The sequence below is a fragment of the Chlamydotis macqueenii genome, chromosome 1, assembly GCF_036417535.1.
Source record: "Chlamydotis macqueenii isolate bChlMac1 chromosome 1, bChlMac1.mat, whole genome shotgun sequence".
Classification (NCBI taxonomy): Eukaryota; Metazoa; Chordata; class Aves; order Otidiformes; family Otididae; genus Chlamydotis; species Chlamydotis macqueenii.
The window spans coordinates 102,201,596-102,229,577 of NC_141556.1; the positions used below are offsets into that span (position 1 = coordinate 102,201,596).

The 27,982-nt window shown below is 47.5% G+C and overlaps 1 protein-coding gene across 1 annotated transcript; it reads left to right on the top strand.

Moving 5' to 3' along the window:
• Positions 1-485: 485 nt before the first annotated feature.
• LOC104486105 (T-lymphocyte activation antigen CD80) lies at positions 486-27,932 on the top strand. Its single transcript, XM_086763447.1, has 7 exons — positions 486-610; positions 764-869; positions 13,647-13,985; positions 16,683-16,964; positions 18,973-19,098; positions 23,308-23,431; positions 25,312-27,932. The coding sequence occupies exons 2-6, from the start codon at positions 782-784 to the stop codon at positions 23,412-23,414; spliced, it is 942 nt and encodes a 313-aa protein (XP_086619573.1). The 5' UTR covers positions 486-610; positions 764-781; the 3' UTR covers positions 23,415-23,431; positions 25,312-27,932.
• The last annotated feature ends 50 nt before the right edge of the window (positions 27,933-27,982 follow it).

The following is a 27,982-nucleotide window of genomic DNA, read 5'->3' on the forward strand; positions in this document are numbered from 1 at the left end:
GTCTGGGTGCTTGGCCATGATGGCCAACGTGTGCAGCTTAAGTGATCTTTCTTAAATTTTCTTTATGTGACTGAACTTGATGGATTAGATCCAGCTGGACATGAAATGACGGTGTGGTTGTTTTGGTTTTTTTTTTGTTTTCAAATGTAAGTTTATAGAATTATTCCCAAAGTAGTGTCAGGTGTTTAACTCACTTGCATTTTAAATGTTGATTTGAGAAGTCCCACCAGAGCCAGTGCTGCCTTATGTTTACGCTCAACGCCCGCTTGTCACGAGTGCCCGCTTGTCCTTTCTGCCCCCTGAGCCCAAAAGCCCCCTCGCCCCCTTGCTGGAGGCACAGCTAAACCGGCACCGAGGGGCGAAGGCAGCACCCGTGCCCGTCCCTGCAGCCTTACGCACGCCCCATGAGGAAGCCGTAGGCGGGCATGAGGCGACTTATGAGGCTGCGCGCCCGCTGTCGCCGCCCGGCCTTCCCCTGCGCCCCGGCGAGGAGTGAGCATCTCGGCGGTCCTGCGGTGGGAGCTGGGTGCTCATGGCCTGGCACTGAGCCCCCTGCCTCCAACCCGCCTCACAAGGTGGCCTCGGAGCCACTCGCCCAGGGAAGCCACAGGTACACCAGGGCGTTGGGGAGAGAAGCGAGGCAGGCCAGGCTTGTGCTTGTGGTTTTTTGGGGCGGCAGCGGGCAGGAAGGAGAGGGGCGCGATGGTGGGTGCTGTGGCCCCTCGGGCACCGTTCCCCTAACCGTGTGCCCCTCTCCTCCCAGCCCAGGAGCTACAGGAAGATGGCGTGCCTGCCTGCCACCCCAGCAGCGCCGGCCTCCAGGAGGTGGCTGGGGCTCGGGCTCTTCGTTCTGCTCTGCTTTAATTTAGGTAAGCAAGCGCGAACAGATTGGGAGCACGGGAGGGGACACGCTGGGCCTGAGCGGGTGGTAATGCCCACCTGCCAGTCTCTGGGGGGGACGGTGGCCCCAGGGCACTTATTCTGGTGCCTTCTGCCACGGCTGGGCCAGGGTTTGGGGGTGGCTGGCTCTACTAACCATGGCAGTGAGCACTGAGGATCCATGAGCTCTCAGCTCCCCAGCCGTTTGTGCTGGGCTGCCAGCTCCCAGAGGGGCAAGGAGGTCACCCATCCCAGGTGACAGAAAGGAAGGCATTTTTGGGACAGCTGACATCCAAAGCGAGCATGTGGTGCGGTGGCGGTGGGGTGGTTTCTGTAGTTTTTTGGATGGCTAAAAGTGAGTGTGTGCTGGGGAAGATGGGGCAGGGTGGTGAGTCGGAGGGCTCTCCGCCACCCAGGCAGCGCAGCACGCAGCGGGTGCTTTCTCCAACAACGCGAGTCCCCGTCGGAGGACTGCGAGGGCTGTCCCCTGTCCTTCTCCGAGGACCTGCTGCAAAGCTCGCTGAAGTCCACAGATTCTCCCTGACCTCAAGAAGCTTGGGATGAGTCTTCTCAGCTGTGTGAAATGTTAACCCTGAAACCGCACAAAACTCACTTCTGAGCTGAGATTCATGGTGGATGCAAAATAGGTTTTGCTTATGGGCAATTTTAGTGTTTTATTGCAGCTAACGATACTCTGGAGCAAACCTGGGCTGAACTGAGGCTTTGATTAAAAATCAAGTGATGCAAAATTAGAAGTTTTTCATGCTGATGTTGTGAAACTGGGAGATATTTGATGCTGAGTTTCATTTTGAGTTTCAGTCTCAGAATCTTAAAACAAAACTCAGAGAATTTAACAGGGATTGAATTGCAAAGCTCGCTTGTAAAGAAAGCAACCACTTCAAACACTGATTGTGAGATCTCTGCTCTCCTGTCTTCCCCCACACTCCTTCCCCTACCTCTGCGCTCGCGAAGCATGTGTCAAGCACGGGTGTATTTTGCCCGTACAGCAATGGGCAAACAATCTATCATGCGCAGAACTGTTTCTCTCTCCGTACTTTAAGAGCTTGTGGTATGTTATTAATGTAATTATGAGCATGTGGCAATTTGCCTGTCATGTGGTTTCTCTAGAAAGGATGCTGATTCCAAGGCTGAAGACGGGCAATACTTGGATATGCAGCCTGATGCATGCTGATATCTAGTACTAGAAATAGGAGTTTGATAATAGAAAACTAGGTGTTCCTATAGTTGTACTTTTTTTTCAATATGTTTTCCTAAGGGAATGATAGTTTATCCTGCTTTCTTTCTCTCCATCTGTGACTTAGGCCCCTGCTCCTAACTTTCAAATCCCCTGCCCAGTCTACCAGATTTGACAAGGAGGTAGAACTGGCAGAGGTGCAGCGTCCTTGCCTGCTATGTAGAAGCCACTGGCTGGCCAGGGGCAGCATTCGAACAGCCGGAGCCCGCGCTGCCCCTCCTCATGCCCAGGGAGGCTGTGAGGAGCCTGGTGGCACCGAGGTACCTGGGCTGGGAGACACAAGGAACAAATCCATAGGCCAGCAGGATTTGGTCATCCTGTTGCTGAGATATGTTTCTCCGAATCTGATTGATCACAAAATTCCAAGGTTTAATTCTGCAAGAGGCAGAATGGGGGAAAAAAAGCGCTATTTTTAAAATGTTATTTCAGCTTTTGGGGCATAATTGTTAGATACTTCCCACACAATGGGTCTGTGGAAGTCCTGCTGCCTCAGGAGCAGACTGCTTGGCAGGCTGATAAGAACAGCACTGCCTTTCTCTCTCTCTGTATGCATCATACAGATCCAGCCACCTTCCTCTCTAAAAAGAGGTACCTACGTTAGTGACCCTTGAAAGTACATGGCGCAGTACCCACAAACAAGTGTTTTCAGAAGCTTTACTGGGACTTGTAGGTGATGCCTTTCCTAGGTCACCCATAGGCATCTCAAGGGCTGACTTCTGACCTTGTTGTAGCAAAACAGTGAAGCCCTGGGAGTCTGCCGTCGCCCTGCCGGTGGCTTCCCACGCGTTGGGGAGTGAGTCGCTGAGGCCAGTGTTTACTGAACTGACCCCGCATGGGGCTGCTCACGACCACATCAAGGTGCAGTCAAAGCCATCCCCCAGAGCCTGTGGCTACATCTTGCGTCCTTGGCTTTAGCCCAGGTGTCCGAAATGCCAAGTAGCGTGCTAGGATGAAAGCAAGTGCTCTCCGTTATACCTTGTGTGAGTAAAATAGCAATACAGGGAATGCCAGGCTGATGTTTTACATCATAGCAGTAGAAGGCATTACTTGGGGGGGGGGGGGGAGTTAATTAAAAAGGAAGATTTTAAGGTTGTATTGCATAGGAAATCATATATGCCTAAGCTATGTAGATACATTTGTTTCCTCTTAAATTGAATTTTGCTACACTGGGGTTCACCTGAGGTGAGCCACTGAAATGACAGTGTATTTCAGAACTGCTTCTGAGATGTCAACTGCACTGGAGACACGGATGTGCATGAACACCCTGCTGTCTCAGCACCGTGGATAAGCGGCAGAACAGCCTTGATTACAGGCTTGATTACAGCACAAACTTATTTATTTACAGTCTGAACACACTGCTGGTATCCCTGCGGGCTTGTTTTTCTCTTGCCATTGCACCTTCACACCTACCTACGAATCGCTGCGTGTTCTCAGCCCAGTTTTTTTATACTAGGAAAACTTGCTAGAAGTCAGCCAGTACGACCTTTCCCTGCCCTGTGTGCAAACGTGGCATAGGCACCGATTGCAGGGACCCAGTAATCCCAGCTTTTCGTTCATGGACTGTTCCTTTTAAGCTTCCCTGGAGTCTTTTCTTCCGACTGGGGAGACTGCCTAATTCTTGGTTTCTTCCCAGTGCTGAAATTTTTTGGGAAGTTTTGAGGAAAATCCCTACAGCTTTTCTGAGTTACCGGAGAGTTGTGAGAGGGGGGGGAATATCCACTTCCCTCTGCATTGCGAGCGAGCGCTGGCTCAGAAGTAACTCACTCTGGGAATCCCCTCTTGCATGTTACTGCCAATAAAGCGCTTGGAGTGGAGCTGGGTTTCGGAAAGGGACAAAGAGAGCCGAGAACGAGAAAGGTTCCCTGTTTCATGGCCACCCCCAAATATTGAGGTGTCTAGCAATAAGCTTTAGGTGCTTGGTGGCTGATTTCCGTGCCGGCTCCAGTACGGATTGTGCTTAGGGCAGATCACATGGCGGAGATGGCAGAAATTTTTCTTTATGTACCAGGTTAGCCCGCTTGATCACTGGATGCAAATTGAGTTTCTGCCTTATTGCTCTTGCTGCCTTCAGCTGTTTCTTTTAATTTCTTTTTTTTTTTTTTTTTTGGATGAATTTCTCTCTCCTGCTGTTCCAGACATGCAAAAAAGAAATGTCCTTCGTTCACAAATGAGCAGCAGAACTAAGGAGCTCCTTTTTCTGTCTGTCTCTCTAGCCAGGGTGAAACCCATAACAGCTTGTCTGGAGAAACAGAAACCCAACTAGAGGCTCCTGCTTTTTCTTATAGACTCTGTTTTGCTTCTTCTATCCTGTTGTTTTTTTTTTTTTAATGAATGAATTATTTAGAAAAAATTAAACATAGGCAAACTACATTCTTACACAATCAAGATACAGTTACATGCCGCATACCGAGTTTGTAAAGCTACCAGTTGAACATTCCTTTCACCCACGTTGTTTCCTTTCTCCAGTTAGATCAGAATGAACCCAGATCGCTCTGGTGAGCTCACCTTACTCTGAGGGCAACAGCTTTTCTGTACTTTTTGGATCATGGAGACATCTGCAACCTTTTTGCAATGTGAAACATTCCTGCATTTAAACATGCAAAGTTTGGGGCTGAGGATTTTACGCGCTGTGGTGGGTTACCAGCAGAAGTTGCCACTCCGTACGCCCTCACACCTTTCCTGCTTGTTGCTGCCTCAATTCTAAGCTGCAAGCGTGGTTTCATGGGCGGAATTAATCTGTCATAAATGAAGGCTGCCACTGATGGAGTCATCCCCCTGCCTCGCTTGTGATAAGTTGGTTTTTTGCAGGGGTCAGCCCACAATCTTTAGTGCCAGTCTGTTTTTACACTCGATGCTGTGTCATGTGGAGGGGGGGTGCAGACAGGCTGCACAGCTGCAGGGGCCAAAAGGTCCTTGCCACTGGAAGGCGCAGTCCTGCTCCTATCTCATCTGCTTCTGGCGACGTGATCTTCCTCTCCTTTGCCCTAGTTCTGGTCTGCGTGTTCCCTGGATGATCTAATTTGCCTTCCAGCTTAGCTGAAAGTTTGTTTTTCCCCCCTTGTTTTACACCACTGTGGCACATTGAACCAGGCTCTGGAAAGCCCTGCAAGGAAACCAGTGGAAGCACGTGGGGTTGGAAGGGAAAGAGAAGCCAGATCCCCTCTGCTCGTGTGGGAAAGGCATGAGATCAGTGCCAGTTTGTCATCTGGCTGCACCCCAAGGCCATGCCAGGCTGGAGGAGAATTTCCACGTTCAGAGAAACTCCCCTTCCTTTTAAACTTGTGCTTCCTGCTATAAGCACTGCACACATGTGGTGTTTTTCATGAGGTGGCAAGGTAAATGTGATGAACGCAGTGAAGTCTGCTTGCTTGGTGAAAGGAGGTCGGTTTTGTTTTTAAATAGATTAACTTTATGTCCAATTGTAGCTGTTCTGTCCCCTTGGAGGGACATCACCATTGGGAGTCTCAGGAGGTCATTTGAGAATATGTAAATCTTTCCCAACACGGAAATGTCAGACTTTGCTTCTGCTTTTTCACTGTTATGCTTTTAAAATATCATTGGTCCCAGGGGACTCCCTAGCTGAAAATAAAAGTGCTGACTGCTGGCTAATGGTGGCATCTCTGCCTATACTGCGCTCAAAAGCCATTCACTTTTTGGCGAACCCAGAATACTGCCGTATCGTATAAAAAGTTGTTAGGAAAGACCACTGAGGCAAGCTTCCCTGCGCACCGCGGTTCTCGCCGCAGCAGGTACCTTCCACTGTAGTTTTTCAGTGCTGGGCAGAAAAGGATTTCATCCTTGTGTCAGGAGAAGTGCTTCAGTCTGAACAGACCTTGCTGTCAGACACTGCTTCCTACCAGCCACGAGAGCCCCTTCCCCAGGCCACCCTGCCCTGTGATGCTCCCAGCCGGTGCCTCCGGCAGCCCCTGCCTGAGTCTCTCATTTTACTCTCTCTGCGGCTTTTGCAGCTTTCAGACACCTCTGGACTGCTTTGGTCTCACTTCCTTAGGCATCCTTCGGCTAATTACCCTGTGCCATGCCGCACTCTTACATAGGGCTGTTTCATCTCTCCTCCTGCCAGGCCTCCAGCTGCAGGGTTATTGTCAAGGTTGTCGTCTGCAGAGCGTTTGTGAGTTAGTGCCTGAGCCAAGATCAGGTTTTTGTAACAAGATAGTGGCTGGCAGGCCTGTAGCATTGTTAGCTGCACTGCTGAATATTGCTATGGCTGTGGACAAGTACTTTAGAAGCCAAAAAATATTAAAAATTGTAATTTTTCTGATTTTGAATGGGCCTATGTGAGAGGCGTCATACTTAATTTTCCTGGTTGCTGGGCACTTTCACCTTCTGTTAGTTTCAAGAGCGGGGTCGCTACTTGGGGAGCATGCGAGGCAGTGAGATTTTAGCAGGCACTGAAGAAAACTGGGGCCTTAAGCAGTCGGGAGGACCTCAACTTCAGAAGCTGTGCTGCGAGTCCAGCGGTATGCATGGCAGTGGTTCTGGAGGAATTAGAAAAATGATCTGAGAAGATCTTCAGCTAGGAGATAAATATAGAGGAAGTGCAAAGTGATCCAGTCAGCAAGGGACAGAGTCTGCAGGGGAAAAAATTAACAAATTTATTTTTGTCTTTGTGTGTGACAAATCTCCCCCAAAGGCCTGTCTTACACAACTGGAACATCTAGTTTCTGCCCCCAAACTGGGAAATTGTAAGAGTCCTGATCCAGTTGCAGGAATTTGATTTTGAAATGGACTAAAATATGCAAACCCTCTGAGGACATCCAGATTTAGTGTCCTCGTTTTCATTCTAGTGGAGTCACCCACTTCATGTGCTGGGAACAGAGAAAAGGGGAAGGTTCAGAAGGACTCTTCCCTTCGCTCCTTTCCCCAAGTCAGAGATGTCCTTCTGTCCTCATCCCTGGTGTCTCTGCTGGTATGCAGCACTGGAAATAAGCAAGCCCTCCTTCCACTGCTCCCAGAGCAACCTCCATGCAGAGGGCTCCGCATGATATGAGACAAGACATGATACAGTCCCTGTCGCATCCCCAAGTACTTTGACATCTCAGCTCCAGCTCTTTGCTTGGATTTGACCTTCTCGCTAGCGCCAAGATTATAAATTGGCCAGCTGGCTTAATGAAGAGTTGCGCTCTTACTCATGTTATAAACAAAGCAGACTGGACATACCCAGGCAGTGGGCTTGTCCCAGCGCTGGGCGGTGGTGACTCAGAAAGTAGTAAATCCTTGTCTCAAGAAGTACTGAAACAGGGAAACACAAGCTGGGCAGGGCAGGAGCAAGAGGGAGGGGTGTCAGCTGGCTGGAGTTGCCCCAGAGTCCCTTTTAGTAAAGAATTTCAGATTCCCTTTCGTCTTCCCAGTTGCTAATCGCAAATGAGCAACGTGGAACTCTTTTGTGTTTGATGGAGTTTCCTCCCCTTCGAAGCCAGATCGCTGACAGTGGTGACTCAGTATTGGTGCTTCCTTTCATTCCCCATCTGACTCTGTTGCCTTGCTGGCTTTTGTGGCAAAAAGGCTATCGGCCGGGCATGAAATCTGCTTTCTGGTGAGCAGCGATTGAGACTGGAGAAGGCAGAGCCTTCAGTCTGCAGCCTGCAAAGGAAACTGTAGTCGGAGGGAGGACTTCAGCCAGAGTACTGCGTGTCTAAGAAACTGGGACCACACTGGGCACCAGTGTGTGTTGAGAGTGCCCTGTGAACCACTCTGAAATGAGTGGTACCTACAGTACATCACGGCTTCTCAAAGCATGCTCAGGGAGATGAGTGAGACGGGTAATTTTATTTGTCATCAATAGGGCCGCAAGTTAGCACGCTGCTGGAAAAAAAAAAATGGGACTAGTGTACACTCCCAAAGATGAGCTGTTTTTCTGTCTATAGATGCAGGAAGATGTCCTCTGGTTTTCACAGCTGCTTCATTCAAGGATTTCCTCACTAAAGGCTTTGCATGTGAAACAAAACAGCATTAAAATGGAACGCAGGCTGCTGAAGGAACCAAGCACCAAAACACCATGGGGATATTATATTTTTTGCCAAATCACACAGTACAGAGCTGGGTGAAGCAAGGCTACTGTTTTGTTTAGGAGGAATGTGAAGATGGGAAGTGCACAGAGCCACCACATAAGGGGTGCCGTGCCCTCGCTGTACTGCTCTGAGCAGGGCACCCCAGGGTTACGCCGCAGAAGCAAGTAGAGCTGAACTTTTAGAAAAACCTCTTTAAAATGTTTCCCTACCTCAGGCAAGCCACGACATCATCATAAATTTGGATGAATTCTGTCACTTAAAGGCCATGGCCATGTTTGACTAGCGTGAGTGGGTGCAGGGAAGCAAGACTGAGTGGAACTGCTGCCAAATGAAGTGTGTCACTGTTTTTTCTTCGGGACGCCTTCTCTTCTGCTCCTCTTTCTCACCACGTTTGGGATGAGTAAGGAAACATGACCTCGCAAGAGGTCACTGTGACACGAGTGAAGCAAACTGTGTTTGCCATTGCGTTGCTTTGCCAGGGCAGCGTAGAGCAGTTGAAGGGTAGCAGCAAGTCTGTGGTTCACAACCGGAAGGTTGGGCATGGGGTTGTGCAAGGGGAAAGGGCCGCTCATCCTTTCTCTGCGTGCCGAAACCTCCCTTTGCCTGCCTCCACTTGCTGAAGTGGAGTCTGGGTAGAAGGAACCTCAGAGGCTTGCCAGGCACTCATGCCCAGGTTAATACGCAGTCACGGACTCCTTAAAGAGGACAGCCAGCAGGGCCTGCCAGCACCCACTTTTCTCTGTTTCGTCCCATCTTTCTCATTGTACAGGGCCTTTACTGTGAAACGCAGAGGAAGGCAATGTTTTTACATGCTACTGAAACATCCCAATATCTCCACATAGAAGCCATCTGAGCATCTAATGGGGTCTTTTCTGTGATCAGTGCATTCACAGGAATCTGTCACAACACTGATTTAAATACAAAGCATTTATTCCCATATTCCAGAGTAGCACGGGACATTTGCTGAATTTTAACTCTGTGGAAAGATTGGGGAGAATCTGATTCCTCACTGGTAAAATCACCTGGGATAAAGAAAAGACCAAGGAGGAGTTTCTAGTCCTTTAAAGACACAGCTTTGCAAAATTTCTCAATTTTTCAACTGATAATCTGTCTTGCTTGGAAAGCCCCATAAAATACTGTGTTGGCCTCAAACGATAAATCCTGCAAGTTTGGGGCAAATGTGCTATTCACAGAAAATGAGGAGCCAGAGCTGCAGAATTACCCAGGGACTGTCGAGTGTGATTCCCACACTGACCCCACGGGGTGGCCACCAGGAGAAAACAGCAGCTCCACAAGACAAGTTTTCCTCAGTTGGCCCATCTAGAAGTGTCCTTACCTCATCATGACGTGGTGTGCACCTTCTCCCAGAGCTGCCCCAAGTCCCTTTTTCCAGCCCATGCACAGGCAGAGGGTAAGAAAGGTGTTGGTGCCCCAGCAGAGCAGCAGTCCTGGCTGCATGGTCCAGGCAAAGTCAGCATTGACAATAATTTAAGAGTAGAGACACCGGGTGCTGTTGCAAAGATAAATTGGGAACCTTACGGAAAAAAAAAGCAGCACAAGACTGTTTAGACCCTCCTGGTTTTGGAGGGCCATGAACAATTTGCCTCAGAGCTTTCTGCAGGACTTGTGGTTGAAAAAATCTGCAGATCCACTCTTATCTGCTGCTTTACACAAGGAGGGGAGCAAAGGACTCCAAGCCCACCAAGAAGAACCTTTCCCTCCATGTGTGTTGCTTTGTGGGTTGTGTGTGAAGCAAGGTAACACAAGGCAAGATCCAAAAAAAGGCAAAGCAGTGCAGAAGGGCAGAAAAATGGTGGACGGAGGGGAAAGAGAATGGCTTTAGGGTTTCTGTTCACCAGGAATTATCTGAAGGTTTCCAGCAGTTCAGCACTGCTTCTCTAAAGCATGGCCTGGTCTATTACTGCCTTTTGCAGTCAAATGTCTCTTCAGGACCTCTGTCCCAGAGGCAACTGGCTCTGCCTTACCTCCTGACTGTACGTGTGGTCAGGAGAGCCAAGCTCTCTGTGGCCAGGGAATTTCTGAAACACAGCTTGGGCAAGGAGTGAAGGAAATAGGGATATGGGCTCAATAGCTCTCCTGCTTGACGACCCTCAGAGCAAACAAGAAAGGACGGGTCTCCTCTGCACTCGTCTCTCCACTCTCATTAGCCCTGCCATGTGGGGCATCTGCAGCACAGGCGTAGTTTGAATGAAACACGTTTTTCTGCCTGGGAAACAAAAAGTCAGCCCTTTCATCGGTTCAGCGTTGGCACATGTCGTGGGCTTCCAGTGATGGAGCCAAGTGCATGGACAGCAAGGGAGAGGATGGGCTTCAGGGGGCTGGGAAGAAAGACTTCTAGAAAAGTCATTAAAAACTATTTCCACGGTGGATACCTCCCCCACAGCCTGGTTACGGAGAGCATCCAGCACAGAAATGGGACAGAACTGCATTTTCATTTTTGCTTCGCAGTTCACCTTTAAAGTGAAAGGGGACTTTTGTGGGGCTGAATGACTCCTCGTGGACTTTGGTTCCTTCAGGCTTGCAGCATTCAGGTTGCAGTTTCAAGAGTGCAGAGCCTTTTAAGGGTAGATGTGACATCAGCAGGAGTTTCCAGCCCCTGCACATGTACTGCCGAGAAGGTTTTTGTTCTCCTTTTGGTTGCAGAGGAGACTCTTTGGGGCAAGGCGCAGAGAACCTCATGCAACTCATGATGCGATGTCACCATGACATTTAGCATACGCCTACTCTTCCCCTATTGCTGCAAAAGAAAATAAAAAATTATCTTTATCAGACTCCATAATTCCAAAGTTTGACTGGCTCCTCTTGTGAGTCGCCCTGGCAATAGTAACAGCTGAATTGTGAGAACAACTGAAGATGTGGTCGAGGGGAAAAAACATACGCACACACAAATGCAGGCAGTCGCGCAGGAGGGGGAACTTCAAGAATCACAACCTGAAGTGAGCTGCTTTTAAGGTGGACAGAAGGAAATGCTTTTTCACACAGCATGTAATCAAACTATGCAACTCATTGTCACAGGATGTTGTGGAAGCCAAAAACATCCGTGTGTTCCTGAAAGGGCAAGAACTATTCTGGAAGGGTAGGTCTAGCAGTAGCAATTAAACTGCTGATGTCAAGAAATCCCTAAATTCCTGGCTGCCAAAGATTGGCAGGGTGTGGCAGTTCTTATCCCATGCAGTGTAGAAGAACTGGTTTTTCTACCGTTTTGCTACCAGTTGCTGACTGACACAGGTCAGCGGGCTGAGTGGGCTCCTGGTCTGCCTCAGTCTGGTTGCTCAGAGTCTGCGATGCATTGTAAGGGGAAGTACCGGTAGTGGGGGAAAGAAATTGTGTTTGAATCTTCCCCTTTGGAAGAGCAATGAAGTGGCTAGTGGAGAGAAACCAGTTACATGAGAAGTTGCTCCTTTAACGACGTATTCTATTTTATTTAATTAATATGAAAACATTCCACAGTGTTGCCAGGACCTCCCCAGTATTTTTTTTGTGTTTTCTGCAGATTCAATGTAAAGCGTGCAGGTGTGACAGGGGTAGGTGTGCCACAGGGGAAGGGGGTGAAAGCTTATTTTGTGTTCTGTCCCAGGGTCTCTGTCTGAACTTAACTTCAGTGAGCAGCCCCCGATGTTACTCCGAGATCCAGCTGTGCGGGGCACTGGCTGGCACATCTGCTTCTTTCCCTTCAGCACCAGCAGCTGGAGGGTTGAGAAGCACTTCATCAGGGTGTGCCGCCGGGCACAGGTCAGTATGCTGCCGGGGTCTCGCTGGCGGCTACGTGACGGTGTCCTACGGGTCTGTAAGTCATCGCCAAGCAGACGAGCCCTGGCAGGCAACAAGCTTGCGGCTGTTTTCAACACTTCAGCTGAATCTGAATGTCACAGCCCGGTCACGCGCCGAGCGCTGCGCTCTGTGCCCTTGTACGACGTGGCTGCAGTTAGGCGTTAGCAGGGACAGTAATGCTTCAGCCAGCTTCAGCCAGACTTTGCTGGGGGTGGGTGGCAGTTCTTAGGCTCAGCTTTGTCAAGTGTTCCGTTCACGCTTCAGGCTGAGGCATTGCACATGGGGTCTCACCTCCACCGACGGCTGATGCTACACTCTCCCCATCAGTGACACACTGCCTGCTCAGGACTTTCCCACTTTCTCTCTCAGACGTGTTTACTGAGATCTGTTCTGCAGGGAAGGAAGAGGGAATTTGAATCTTCTCTGTCCTGAGGCCGGCTGTTTCCTTGTTTTTCTCCTCTTGGTCAACGGAGTTGCAACAGATTGGTATCTCCCTTCCACCATCTCCTTCCAGGAGATGGGTGCTAAGGTGGTGAGGCTGGGGCAAAGAGAGCAAATGTGAAGCAACTTGACCTTCAGGACTAACAAAGCAGGGTGCGCAGGGATAAGCATCATCCTGAAGGTTGCACAAACCCAGGCAAAAGCCCAACTGTCTGCCCTGGCCTTGGCGCAGCACAGGACCGTGTGTCAGTACTGGGTCCCTCTTCACTCTTCCAGCCGCAGCGGCAGCTCCTGGCTGGGCCGTTCCCTTGCGTGCTAGGCTGCCTGCCCGTTGCGCCTACCCACTGGAAAGGGGAAGGAGAGTGGGAAAGCAGGGCTGATCACAGGAGTGGCATGCATAGAAATCGTCAGGCAAAGCAGGGGCATTACTGCTAAGCCAGTCAAAGTTGTACCGAATTTCCCCCTTGCAAGGGCCTCAGCTGGTTGTTGTGGGTGCACACCTGTATACTGGGTATGGCACCGACACGGTCACTGGGCAGGGGTTGAGGAATGCCTGTGCTGGTTTGCTAGTAATCCCGAGGGAGGACCATGGGCCTTAGCAAATATAAATTTGTTTTAGCTAGACTAGGCAAAATTGTTCATTCGCTAATACTGGGAGGCTGATCTCAGTGCGGCTGTAACCTTTGTTTATCACTGTAGGGTTGCCTCTAGCTTCTGGGATCTTGAAAGGTTTGGGATTTTTTCTTTTACCAAAAAAAAAATCCTTCCAAAAATAGCCCCAATCTCCCAAAATAGTCCACTGTGGCCCTGTTTGGCATGCAGGGAACCCACCGGAGGTTGACACAGACTTTTCAAACTCCGAGCTTTGAAAAAGGAGAACAGAGGAGATAGATAGCAGTTTGGGCATGTATGTTTTTATCCCTTTACATGAATAATGGCAAATCTTTACTCTGAGGTGTGTTTTTTTTTAAGAGGCCAGCAAAATTTCTGTTCAGGCAGGTAACTTCCCTACCTTGCCTTCAGTAATCCATGCAGAAATCATTGTGTGCCCGCTAGCTCGGGACCCTAACTGGGACTGGAGCATGACTTAAAAGGCAGTACCAAGGTAGGCTTCCCCTCAGTGCAGAGCTGAAGTTGTAAACAGCTCGGTGGGTGATGTGGGCACAGACAGAGCCGAAAGAGGTGAGCTCAATGCAGCAGGTCCTGGCACAAGGCTATATCACTGACTTCTGTTTGCCCCCCACCTACAGGCTATGCACTGGAGAAGAAAGTAGCCAAAAGCAAAGTAGGGGAAAAAGTTGGCCTGCCTTGTTGTCATGAAATTCCCAGCTCAGACAGCCTACATAATTACCGGGTCTACTGGCAGAAGAACACCACAGAGGTAGTGCTTGCCTACGCAGAGGGGAAGAAGATCTCCAATCATGAACGGTACGAGAACCGGACAGAGATGGACATCAGGAACCTCACCCTGTGGATCTCCCCCGTGGAAATCCTGGACAACGGGTCTTACCAGTGTGTAGTTCAGCACCTCAGATTTCCGCAGAACCCAGTTGTTGTGTGTGATGAGCCTGTCACCCTCTTTGTTACAGGTAGGTGGATTGCCTCCCGACACCTGAGGCTTTCTGGTGCCAGCCTCTGGGGATAAGAGACACTCCTCCAAGCTTTAATCACAGTGTAGCAATAGGCTTTCATCAGGAAGCCTAAAAGAGTGCTGGAATGTCTGTTAAGGCCCCTGTATTTCCATTCTAGCAGTCTCTCTCCCTCCTTACCTTTCCAAAGGTAACCCAGGTACAGAAAATTCACCTTTCCCACCACCAGCCCACCAACCTCCCCTTGATGCCTCCTTCTTGGGCAAGGACCCTTCCCAGGACACCTCCCCACATACCACTGCTGGTGGGTGCCCTGGGCTACCTCTGCCCTCTGCTGTCTTTTGGGCAAAGCGGAGACCAAGTCCTTGGTGCACAGGAAGCATCCAAGCCGAAAGAGGAATGCGGTGGCATCGGCTCCTCTGTGGCCACAGCAGCATCTCAGCCCTGCATCCAACCCCTTGGGAGCCCGGGCTCTCCGGGGGGCTGGCCAGCTTGCCGGCTGCACTGCAGCTCCACAGCCTAAGGCTGAACTCAGCTGGAGATCTGAGACTTTTTACCTTAAATAAGCAACTTGACTTCCTTTGCTCAAAACGAATCTGAATCTTTTCTTGGAGGCTACAAAAAGTTCCGTTGACATTATTTTCCATTTCCACCACTGTTTTTGTGGCAGTTGGTTTCAACAAAAGGCAGAGATACTGGTAACGTATATAAATATATACATATATTTGAATACCTTTAGCAGCAGAGAGTTCCAGGAATCTTCCAGACAAGCCAATGAATGAACATTCCCCATTTGGAATGAGACTCATTGGCAAAAAAAAAAAAAAAAAGCTCCTGCAGTTTGGCCATTGCCTGCTTGTCTGAGGGCTTGGTGGGCATACGTGCAAGGAGACAAATTTAGTGATCTTTCTGGGAACCAATATGAAAAAAGGGAAGTACACTGAGAACACCCGCTCTAGCCATGAGGGCTGAGGAGTTAACGGCATGAAAAATGTGAGCCAACGGATCTCTTTTCCTCCCTGCAAATACTCAAGTTTCTTTCCTTCCAGAAATCCCCTTGCTGTCTTAACAGGCCAGTTGTAATAATTGTGGTAGACTTCTGCTCCCTTTGGAAATGTGGGATCAGTTATTGTGGAGATCAGCAAAGGGAAAGCTCCCCTCGCCTTTGCTGGAATATTGCTACGTTGAGAGAGGCAGAAAGGTTTTACTCCGTGGTGACTGATCACAGAGCCTCAGTGAAGCCAGCTGGGAGGTTTGAAGGGACTTTCCAGACTGGATGTCAGTGCCGTATTGCTCAACAGATAGTGGGCCTGGGAGGAAATCCGTGTCTCTCCTTGTCTGTCTCTGGTCAGTCGTGCAATGTTTAGCAAGTTTCTTTCACTGGTTACTAGCTGCTCGGTAGCCGAGACCATGGGTTCGTGGTCAGCAGAAGCTGTGGAAGACACGTTACGACCGCAAGGCTGTCTGCCTTGTCCCAGCAGTCATGTGGTCAAATGGTGAGTCAGGTAGGGAGCAATCACAGACAAAATCTTAGCTGCCCCACAAAGGGTCATTTTGCAGTGAGTTGAACAAGCTGCTGCAGCTCTCTGCCTGGCCTTGCCATGGCTGGGGCTAGCACCGGAGGGGGTGGGCAGGCTACAGACCTACAGCTGGCAGAGGTGGGAGGGAGAATTTGGTCCCTTTGGCAGCAGAGGTGTTGATGCGACTCACGCCCACCAGGAAGCCACACACAAAGTTTATTTTTCTGACTGGTGCCTCTCTTGCTAAAGATGTAGTCCCAGAGAGATTTTTTTCAGTGAGAGAGTTGCCTTAAATAGTTCCTTTGCCACCACTTGCTTCCTCCTCCTCACCCTAGGCTGTTTATTGCAACCCATGGGCATCCTCAGTTGTACCAATGCAACTGTTTACAGTAACATGATGAACCAGATAGGCAAAGGGAAGCCGGCCAAAAAGGGCACCCTCTTTCTCCTCCTTCTTCACTGATATTACTCCTCTCATCCATTTCACCATGCAGCCTCACAAACACTTACAGCAACACATCTGGCCAAGCAGGAAGGCATGGAACAAGCTTTTTGGGTGGGAAACCTCTGAAAACTGTCTTTGGCAATGGGAAAAAAGTATAGTGAGAAGATGGTCTGAGAGGACCTGTGTATTGCTACGTGTTTTTGCAATGACTAGTGTGACTTGGCCTTGCTGTCAGCTGGGCCTTCTGGAGGGGCTCTTATGCAGAAAATGTAATTCAGCCTCTTGTTGGCCATCCCGGCTGAGAGACCAAGGTGTGACTCACCTCCTTTCCCAGCAGAGATGGACCCTCTGTGAGCTTCTGGCTGGGAAGAGACTAATGAGGGAGGGAAAAGGAAATTGTCTACTATTGCCTGTAATAAGATTTTTTATTCAGTTCCATATTTTTTCTACATGTTTTATGATTCCTCCTGTTGTTCCACAAACTGGTGTATGTAGAGAGAAACAGCAGCACTGGAGAGGTGGGGTCCTGAGGTCTGTATACTGCCCAGGGAGGAGAAGAAGCAAAGGCCAAGGCCATATCCAGTCAAGGCTGTGAGGAGAAGACTAAGGCCCAAGAAAGGCCAAACAGGTTTTAACAGAGGAACGTTACCCTGTGGGGGAGTCTTTGCTTTGACAGGACCGCAGCCCTCACTGTAATCTGACAGAATGGTAACTAAATCTTTCTTGCTTCAGCTGACTTCAGTAAGCCGAACATTACAGCAGAAGTATCCGCTAATTCTTGCGAATCAACTGAGATGGTGGTAAGATGTTCTTCTTATGGAGGCTTCCCCAAAGCCAGAATCTCTGGAACCTGCAACAACGTGTCCGTGGTGTGGAATGCCAGCTGGGTGTCCGAGTCCAGCTTCAGCCCGTACAACGTCACTGGCGAACTGTGGCTCAACGTGACCAAAGACATCAGGATCACTTGCTCTATTGAATACAATGGCTTTGCCAAGACCAACAGCTTGCTTCTGAGTAGGTTTTATTAATACTTTGTGTTACAAAACCGTTTTGTTGAATCTGCTGAGTTGCGTCTCTGAGAAAGCAGTAGATACTGTGTATCTGTTCGTGCAAGGGTGACCCAATGAACCCACCTGTGAGCTGCACACCAAAATATTTCAAAGGCTGTAAAACAGCAGGGGTGGGAGAGGAGAGTTAGGACAGTGACTGACAAGCAGAGACGGCTCTGTCTTCCTGCTGCTCTACCGTGAGTCACAGCTGGGCTGAGAGGGCAACTGGATCCCATTGTGATCTGGTGATGTCAACCTCGGTGGCTCCCACAGGCTGGAGTTGCCACCGTTCAGCACCCCTCTGTACCAGCACGATCTTGCTGCCAGTGACACAGACCTGGTATTTGAATGGAGGGACTTGAGAGACGCGTGTGCCTTAAGAGCCACAGATTGCGCTTAAAAAGAATTTCCTCATCTAACAAGCATGTTTGCTCCTGCTTCAGCAACAGAAACTGTCAGCTGGGGTCTAGACGAAACTTTGCTTTCATATGCACATTTAACATAGGGTTAACTCATACGGAAAAAAAAATTCCATCACTGTGAGTGGCTTAAAAGTGATAACATAATAGATAAGTCTGTGCTTTGAAAAGCTTGAGGCACAAGTGGAAACAGCATGAGGGAAGGCGGCACACTACAGCCCAGATGTTTGGCAGTAGAAGGGGATTTGCAAGCGAATTCTTAAAGTCAAAGGGATTTTTATTTTTTTTTAGTGTTGTTACCAAAAAAGTATTCTGAAATGTCTCTGGCTCTGATATTTTTGCTGTAGAGATAAGGGCACCTTCAAGGGAAGCTAGAGAAGCACTATTTTTCCTAGGGAATTGCACCTGATTCATCCAGGTACCTTATTCATCAATCTTACTAAAATCAAAGGGGCTTGTGAGGAGAGGTGCCATTCAGCTTCAGGACAAATGCCAGAAACCAGTGCTTTATGAATGCTGGTTACTGCTGGATGCAGAGATGACAATGAAAGAAGGCTATGAATATCATACTGCACAGAAAAGGAGAGCAACAAAAAAAAATAGCAATAGTAAGACACTGTTGTCACCCAAATTCTCAGAGGAGGGTGCAATCAACAGTGACAACAGCAGTCACAGATTTTTAAGATGTGGAACCATTCCCATTTTGGTATGACGGAAATGGTCCTCCAAAGAAGTCTTTCATGAACACAGAGTTCCAGACAGAATCCAGCCTCTGGTAAATATAGGAGGCAAACCCTACAGTGGAGGGGAAGGTTGTACAGCGGATCAGGCTAGTGTCTTAGAAGCTGAATGATGCTTAATTGTGCTAGATGCAGATGATTAAAATCTGAAGACCTATGAACATGCACCAAGGCTGAACCTCCTGTTGCATTAGGGTTGTCCTGTACTGTACAAGAACACAGCCCGTTATCTATTCTCATGTCCAACTGGTAGAAAGGTCATCTCCAGTGGTGAAAAGCTAAAGGCTGCAGATCCACTGAAACTGAATTCTGCCACAACACTCTTTTCCTGCCATGCAGAAAAAAAAAAAGTCTATTCTCTTCTGTTTAATGCATCATTCTCCATTACTTGTGAATTCAGAGGGAAAAAATCAGGCATAAATCTGGTGAAAAGAGGAAAAAAACCCTGCAGAGTACCTTTGAGAATGGAAGTTTTCTAGATATGGACTCAGACTTTTCCACTAAGCCTAAGCAGTTTCTTTAAAAACAGCTTATGTGTTTTAAAATATTGCCTGTCTCAGTCTTGTTCTGGACAAAGACCCATCATTTCAGATTCTGTGGATGTGTTAAAAATTTCAGCACATAGCACATGTAGGGGAACAGAAGAAATTTAGGTGCCAGCTTTGTCTGTTTGTTTGTTGAACAGGTAAATTTTCAGGCTGAATAGCTGAATTAGAATTTGGCCAGAACCATCAAAATTCACGTACCTGTTTTTACATGAAATTGCCAATATGTTGTTGGACCTTTTATTTATGTTTTATTTCTTCTGTCTCAGGAAAAACAAATGATTGCATTGTCCCTACTGTGTCTCCAACTTATAACGTCATTACTGCTTCAAGTATCATCATTATCATCTTCCTTTTGGCTCTCACCCTAGCAGCAAGATACCTCCTCAGGCATGGTAAGTGTAGCTCCTTTTTCAAGAAGCAGTCTCTTACTGCTTATGGAGTTCCTGTATAAAATACACATTTATAGAAACTATACTGATACACCAGGTATTTTTATACATTCTTCTTGTTTCCTTTTTTTTTTTTTTTTTTTTTCCATGCAGCATCTACTGTCACAAAATCTAAGTCCAGCTCAGGACTTTCCTAGTGCAGGCAGCACTAGGGTTCAGGTTTGAGAGTGAAGGGATGACTGGGAGTCTTGACAGCAGATCAGAATATTTCCAAAATCAGGGGTACACAGAATTGAAGAGAGTCACAAAGCTCCATTTTTATGTATTAAGATGCTTGAAGATGCCAAGAATCTTGGTGATCACGATAGATGCAGCTGAGCACTGACAGTTTCAAAATGGGCTCGCTCTCTCTCTACATGCCCTACGTAGACAATCCCTCAGAAAAGTCACAGAGCCAAAGTTGCAAAAATACATAGTGCTAGGGCCACAGAAAGGACTTAAGCATAGCAATGTCCCACTTTTAGGAGAATCCCAATCAGGAGAGATGGATTTGCCTTCTTGGTGTGGCCAAAAATGGTGCAGGTGAGGTGCCCTGTCCCACTCTCTAAAGTCTTCAGTAACTCCATACATGTTTCCAGGAGTTTTTCAATGGCAAAGGGGAGGAACCTCAATCATCTTAGGTTATCTGGCAGCTGAGTAGATATTTTTTTTTCTGTAGCTCAAAAAAAAAAATCTCATCTGTTAGCTGTTGCCCCTAATCATCTCTAAGCTGACCCAGTCAGAAAGCCCTGAAGATGTGGGTAGACATCTAAGGGATTGCTAAAGGCAGCTAGGCATCCAGCCAGTATTGAAAGGCAACAGCAGTAGATGTCCTATCCACATCCTGTCAGCAGCTTTGAAAAGCAGCCCTGGAGAAAGACAGCAGGCCTTGCAACACGTTATAAATATCACCCAATCAAGTTCTGTCAGGTCACTGGGGAAGTCAAGTCTGGAAACAAGAATCCCACACTGAGAGCACTCTGTGTTCAGCCCACTTAAACCAGAAGCCACCAGTCTGAGCATCTTAGCTCATCATGGTTGTGGTGGTATCCCCCCGCTGGAAAGAGGTTATTTGCTAGGCAGCAGGGACGGAGTTCACTTGGGGATACTTTGTTTGTCATGCTTGTGTCTTCCGTTACCTCTATTTCAACTTCAGACAAGTTCACTCCCAAGTCAGAGGTGTGGAGGTAGCATTACTGTTTTTCTTTTTCTCTCCTCACCAACCATATCCCTTCAAAATATGATGTGACCACTGAGTCAAGCTGGGCTAATTTTCTTTTTGGTGTTTTATCACAAAGAAAGGAGGTTTCTGGAAGGCGATGACTCTTGGCTACACCTGTGCACCTCCTCATTTTCCACTCATGTTCCTCTATGACACCAGTGCTGGTTCTCCCCTATTTTTCCATAGGGCTATATCAATGGGAAAGCAACAAGCAGGTTGAAACCAAGAAAATCATAGCTGATCACAGCCTGTGCTGTTAGCTGTGTGAATAATGAACTTCTCACTATAGGAGAAGATGTACTGGAATTGGAAGATTTGGCTCTGAACAAATATAGGCTGGAAATGAAAAGGTTCCTTGCCATTAAATCAGCAAGATTCTGAAGCATTCCAAGATAGCCTTTTACATAGAAACCAAATTGGTTTTAAAGTTAGATGTGAAAAGCATACCAGTGTGGTAGAATGCGATCACCTGCAACAGCGTGGGACATGGCTGCATGAACTGGAATTTCCCATTTTCCTAATAGGCACAGGGAGCAGACTGGCCAAGTCAAGTGGTGCTATTTTCATAGAATCATGGAATCATAGAATGGTTAGAGTTGGAAGGGACCTTCAAAGGTCATCTAGTCCAACCCCCCTGCAAGAAGCAGGGACATCCCCGACTAGATCAGGTTGCTCAGAGCCTCATCCAGCCTGGCCTTGAACGTTTCGTTTCCAGGGATGAGGCTTCCACCACCTCTCTGGGCAACCTGTTCCAGTGTTCTACACCTCTCATTGTAAAAATTTTTTTCCTAATATCCAATCTAAATCTACCCCCCTCTATTTTAAAACCATTACCCCTTGTCCTGTCATGACAGGCCCTACTGAACAGCCTTTCCCCATCTTTCTTGTAGGCCCCCTTGAGGTACTGGAAGACCGCTATCAGGTCTCCCCGGAGCCTCCTCTTCTGCAGGCTGAACAGCCCCGACTCTCTCAGCCTGTCCTCATAGGAAAGGTGCTCCAGCCCTTTTATCATCTTCGTGGCCCTCCTCTGGACCTTCTCCAACTGGTCCATGTCCTTCTTATGTTGGGGGCTCCAGAACTGGACACAGTACTCCTGGTGGGGTCTCACCAGGGCAGAGTAGAGGGGGAAAATCACCTCCCTCGACCTGCTGGCCACGCTCCTCTTGATGCAGCCCAGGATGCGGTTGGCCTTCTGGGCCACAAGAGCATATTGCCTACTCATGTTGAGCTTCTCATCCACCAGCACTCCCAAGTCCTTCTCCTCAGGGCTGCTCTCTCCCGCCCAGCCTGTGTTTGTGCCTGGGATTGCCCTGACCCAGGTGCAGGACCTTGCACTTGGCCTGGTTGAACTTCATGAGGTTGGCACGGGCCCACCTCTCCAGCCTGTCAAGTTCCCTCTGGATGGCATCCCTCCCTTCCAGCGTGTCAATGGCACCACACAGCTTGGTGTCATCAGCGAACTTGCTGAGGGTGCACTCTATCCCACTGTCCACGTCGCCAACAAAGATGTTGAACAGGGCCGGTCCCAACACGGACCCCTGAGGGACGCCACTCGTGACCGGTCTCCACATGGACATTGAGCCGTTGACCACCACTCTCTGAGTGCAGCCATCCAGCCAACTCCTTATCCGCCGAGTGGTCCATCCATCAAACCCATGTCTCTCCAGTTTAGAGGGAAGGATGTCGTGGGACAGTGTCAAAAGCTTTGCACAAGTCCAGGTAGATGATATCCGTTGCTTGTCGCTTGTGCATTGATGCTGTTACCCCATCATAGAAGGCCACCAAATTGGTCAGGCAGTTTTGTGCAGCCACTTTCCAGACCAGGGGTATACTGTAAGAAACTGAAGCTAGAGCTTCAGTCCAACTTCCCAGTTTGTATAGTTGTCCCATTTTGGCGCTGCTGTGCATTGTCACTTGTCTGGGAAGGGAAATATCTGTCCTAAGTGTTGGTGTTGCTATGGGTCACCTTTGAAGAGCTATTGTGGGAGCTCAGAATAGGTCTGAGAGTACCTCTGTTGTTCTGGCATATGGAAAGTTGAGTCAGGAGCTGCCTTGATGCTAACAGTGGTTTCTGAGCTCAAAAAGCCATGCTTCAAAGAGTTGAAGTATGGGAGGGAAGAATAGAAACACAGAGCAAAATGTAAATAAGTGTTCTCACATGCGTGATTGTGGTGGTCACAAAAACATGTAGATGCTTTGTTGAGGTTCACAGCTCTCTACTTGGAGGAGCTCACAGTCTATCTTTGCAGTAATTTAAAAATGGAAACTCTCTAAATTTTTTTTATTTTTGGCTGTTCAATTAATTTAACACAAAGCACCAAGATTAGACCAAGATTAGAAATCACTTAAAGAATAGCTTAGGATCCATGTTGTAAAACTTGTGCAAGTACAATTTGCTGTAATAGCACAGGGAGATTCAACTTAATTTATTAAAACAGAAGTCATTCATAGATGCTGAGATACTAAGGGACCTGTTTAATCTGATCTCCTCTTAAAGCACTGAAAGAGTTGGTTGGCTGGTTCCAACACCAGCATTCTTTCACTCACTTGGTAAGTGCATTTAGTGACACCTAACTTTTACCATTGTTTTCCTTCTGACCTTATCTTAGCATGTAGCCACCTGTCTTTGTGGCAGGCTGAGGTCCTAGCCCTGTGCTCATGAGAACTGTTTTATCCATATGACACTACACAGATAATGTTTAAATACAACAGAGCTTTCTGTCAGATCAGGCTGTGGCTATGGGCCAGCCATATTCAGAGGTACTGCAGGGATGATTCTTGCCAAGGAAAATTAGAAGTAATTAGACCTAAAAGATTTCATTTTCTTTACTTTCTTCTATCTTTTTTTTCCCGTTCTGAGTTATACTTTACTTTGTTGAAGGAGACATTTGGATTCAGCACTTTTATGTCTTCTGGAATTCCAAATACTAATGAGGGATCTTCTTTTTCAGTCTGTTCTCACTGTTGTAAGTCTCAGGATCCAGTGGAAGAGAGTGTGAAAGAATGTACAAAGACACCTGTGAGCTCTAAAGTGACATCTGAAACATCATCTGTATGACCAGATCACATTTGCAGGTAGTTTTCACCATTCGTCTCTTGGCATAATAGCTTCTCAAATACTATTAGATTCTCATGTGATGTTAGCTCACAAAACCATGCATGGCTTTTAATATGAGTGTGTGCTGTCCTGTAGGGTAAATAAAAGTGGTAGGGCCCTACTGCCAGCTCAAATACATGGTGTTTCCTGGTCAGGTAACAAGAGGAATGATTGTTGCTTGTGGGGCATTGCTTTTTTTGAGTTATTTCAAATTTATAGAAATTAATCTAGTTAGGGGACCAAATTTCCCGGGCTGCTAAGCTGCTTTCTCCACAGAAGGGGCCCTGCATGGATGCCGTGCAAGTTTTTGTGGCATTAATTTCCTTAATTAACACAAATTTTTAAGGACTAAATGAGGATAAAGAGAGAGAGCGAGATGAAAGAAAAGGAATGTTTGGCAAATTTGACTGTCAGTGTCTCCTCTCAACTTGTGTAAAGAAGCTGGTTAATACCTCAGAGGTGGTTTTGTAACATGGTCACCCATCTATCAGGACCTGCAGTGACATCCCCTGCCACTGCCCTCGTGCTCATTTTATGGGCCTCCCAACTAAGAACTGGGCAGTCTTTCAGTTCCTGTCCTGCTGGACTCATTTGTCAGTAGCTCATCACTACTACAGGTCCCACATGTGGCTTCATCCCTTAGAGGTTATTTCTGGCTGATGCCCTGTGAGCTACGTGCGTGATAAGATGCACAAATATGGGAACATCATTGATGGTAGAAAGAAAGGATTGACCAAATGGTGGGGTGAGGGAGATGCAAACGACGAGAACAACTCCAACTTTCGCAGTAAGATCAGCAATGCCAGTCCACTTCTGAGATATCTCCATTCCCTCCAGCAGCTGGAGGAATGGAGAAGGAAGTCGTCTAAGACTTGTCCAGGAAACACTCATATTTTAAAAGGAGTTACTTTCAATAATGAGATGTTGTGAAGGACAGGCTGAGGAAAAGTCTGGCTTACCAAGATTTTATGACTACAAAGCATTACATTAATTTCAGCTTGAAAGCTCAGCTGTGTTCAGGGCTGTGTCCTCCAAAAAGACATTTTTCAAGTTAGGAGACTTAAGGAAGGATTAGCAGCTAACTGTTCTTATTTCCATCATTATCCAGGTGACTGCATTTCCTGCTCTCACGACAGCATGCTGAATTGCCAGGGTAATGCCATAGAGTAGCAGCTGTAGAGTCCTAGAAGTCATGAATTTTTCACGCTGTGCACTGCAGTAATCTAAAAGCATAACATTTTTGAGATGGAAAGGAGGGGAAACTATCATTCAGGCTACTCATCTCATTTCCAAACTTGACCACCCACTCATGTTTTCCTCTGGGGAAGGCCCTATCTGGAACAGATACTAGAGCCTTGGTTAGCTTGAATTCTGCGGGGGTTTTGTGATGGGAGTGGCAGGAGTTCACCTACTGAATAAACCCATTCTGCCACATTCCTCTTTGGTTATAAAAGTTTGCCAGGTTTTTTCTCTAAGTGGCTGGTGCTTCCCAACTCCAGTGCCTGGAGTGGCTGCTGTCTACGGATAGGGATGGCAGCTGTGCTTCCTTAGTGGCTGACTGCCCTATTACTGCTTAAACAGGGTAGTGCATTCATTAGTCATCTCACTTTGCGGAGGTCTAGCACCTCTGCACAGTCCAAAGGTTTTCACAGTAAGCGTTGAGCCAGTCTGTAGCTCGCTGTAGCACCTGTCTTGAGCTGTCTAGCTCTGAAGAGCTCTGTCTTCACCTATAGTAAGAGCCCTCTTGTGGAGGGCTATTGCAGGTGATTCCTGTTTGACTCAGCTCTGCAACATTCTGGCTTACATTTAGGATTAAGAGAGGGAAAAAGCAGTAAAACCTTTTCTTTGTGTCCCTCAGGTTTCATATCCTGTGATGATCCATATCATCATTCCGCACTGCAGTCCCCACCGTTCATTGTACAGCAATGCTTATTGCGTTGACCCTTTGGCTCTCTGAAAGGGGACGACAGCAGTAGAAAACTCTCCTCAAGAAGACTGACAACATAATCTTGTGTGAATGAACACAAAACCCCACTTACGCCCCAGAAGCTGTGGGATGGTCTTGTTACAAAGGGGTTGCTGGAATTCCAACTGGGAGGACCCTCTGTGTTCCTGCAATGAGGCTGAAGAGTGCCATCAGCATCGACACACCAGTTCAAGAGTTCGGGATCCTCTGGCTTTGATGCTGCCTGTATGAAAATCAGGGGGCCTGCAGAGCCCTGGCAGGTAGCCCAGGCCCACCTACCCCTTTAGTAACACAGAGCTGGCCTTTGGGAGACCCCAGACCCCGACACACAATCTCAAGTCAGGCTGTGCCACCATGTTGCAACTGGGAGCAGCTAAAACTTTTATATTCAGCCTTGCACAGGTATCTGCCAGTACTGTTCTTTGTGCTGGAAGACTTTGGATATGAGCTTGACCATTACAGATACATGTCCCTTCTACCTTAAAGAGGCAATAATGCACACACTTTTCGTGAAGAAGCACCTTAAGGTGGGACTGTATGCCTCATGCTTATTTTCAATGCTATGAGACATTTTAGGGAATTATACACACTGACGGCACACCTAACAGCTAACTAATATTGCTTATCTACAGCAGTGGCAGAAGTTCTCGTAAACTTTCTCTCCTGAAAGAACGGCCTCGCCAAGACAGGTACTGAGGTAGAGCTCCTCTTGTTCAATGACTCAGAGGTAGACGAGCACATCTGAGCGAGCGCAGCCGGCTGCTGGTGGGGGGTGTGTGTGTGAGTGCAGGCATGTGCACCCGTTTGTGCATGTACAAGCTTTTATATACATTCCTTCCAACCCACACCTGTAAAGCCCCATTTAAATTTCTGTAACACTCAGTGATTATCTCACATGTATCTACTGTCATGAAATGTAACTCAAGGCCTTGCTTCACAAACGTAAGTCAGCTTTTGTTTGTACATTTGCCTAGGAACACTTGTTAGGGTAGGCCCTCCAGATGCTCGGGAGTCTCTCACAGCGACATACGGATTTACTTTGTGTTGAAGGCTGCTGCTTTCTGCCAGCATTTTCTCTACCCAGCCAGGACTTGAAGGAAGTTCCCTACAGGATGCTAACGTTGGACAGGACGCATCTGATCTGGTGATATTCTTGCCTACTGTGTAGGAAAAAGCAGTTTCTCATTTTGAGGGGAAGAGAGGAAAAAAAAACCCAAGCCCCAAAAACTTCCTCAGCAACTCTTCATACTAACCTAACTCAACCCTGAACTGAGATTGACGAGTTTGGTTTTCCCTTTTGCTCTGTCCCACTGCAAGCTGTACCCATTCCCTCACTGCTCTGTCCATGTGTGTAGTTAGCAGGGCAGACCAGACCAAAGACCACGCCATTGTCTTTCGTGGGATGTTTTGTTGCTTGAGCTGTTTATCTGTCTAGGACACAGCAAAGAAATATTCCATCCATTTCACTTTTTTTCTAGCATGTACATAGTGAGAGAGAAATTGCTGGAGGAAACAGGAGCACTAAAAGTGTTTTATAGAGGACTGAGCTATGAGAGGCTATGGGATCGAGTTGCCAGTGAAAAGTAAGATACTGCTCCCTTTCTCCTCCTGCAGAGTCATGCTGCCCCATCAGTTTTTTTAACTGCTTTCCCATTGTATTAAGTGAAAAGGAAATTTCAGAGCATTCTTGCAGAGGGTTTTTTGACAAAAGGAGGTAAGGGGGGTGATAAGGAAACCATACTCTGCAATTCTGCATTCTGGTTGCAAGCAGAACACAGGTGATGCAGAAAGCAGTTCTGCCAAAAGGCAGCCTGACTTGGTGTATGGGCAATGGTGTCTCAGACTTTTCATGTTTCCTTTTCTTTCAATCTATGCTCATTCTTTCTAGCACACCCTACTGGCTTCTTGCAGGCTGAACACCCTCTTTTTGTATTTACTTTGCTCATTTTCAACATTGTGCTTCCTTCCCTGCTGCAATCACGATGCATTTCCACCTTACGAACCACATTACAGCTCTGACAGTTGTACCTGCACGTGTTCTCTCTATCCAATGCTCTGCTTCTGCTCCTGGCTGATGATTGCACAGCGTCCTGGAGAAGGGTTTGTCTTTTGCACTGTGTCAAAGCTTTCTACATCACCACAGACACCTGTGACACTTTAAGTCATGCCTTCTAAAGGAAACAAAAAGTTTCACTGACAAATATATCTAGCATCAGTTTGTTTTTACATTATTGATGGGCAGGTTATTTGGTTTACTTTTTCCTTAAGCACTTATACTATGAATCATGTTTTCTATTGCCTAATGTTGTATTCAGTGAATTGCACACAAATGGTTTCTGTGAGACCTTTTCAGCTTAATATCTAGGTCTTTGTACCAGATGAGCTGCTCTGTTTATCACAGGTATTTTGTATATAACATTTTTCCCGGGGTTCCTCCTTTAATTGTATTAAAAAATAAATGGTAAACTCAATTTCCTTTCCTTAGTAATAAAAGATATCTGTTCCATGGGCTGGGAAGTGGTTGAACATTTCAATCATTCACATGAGCTCCAGCCACCATTTC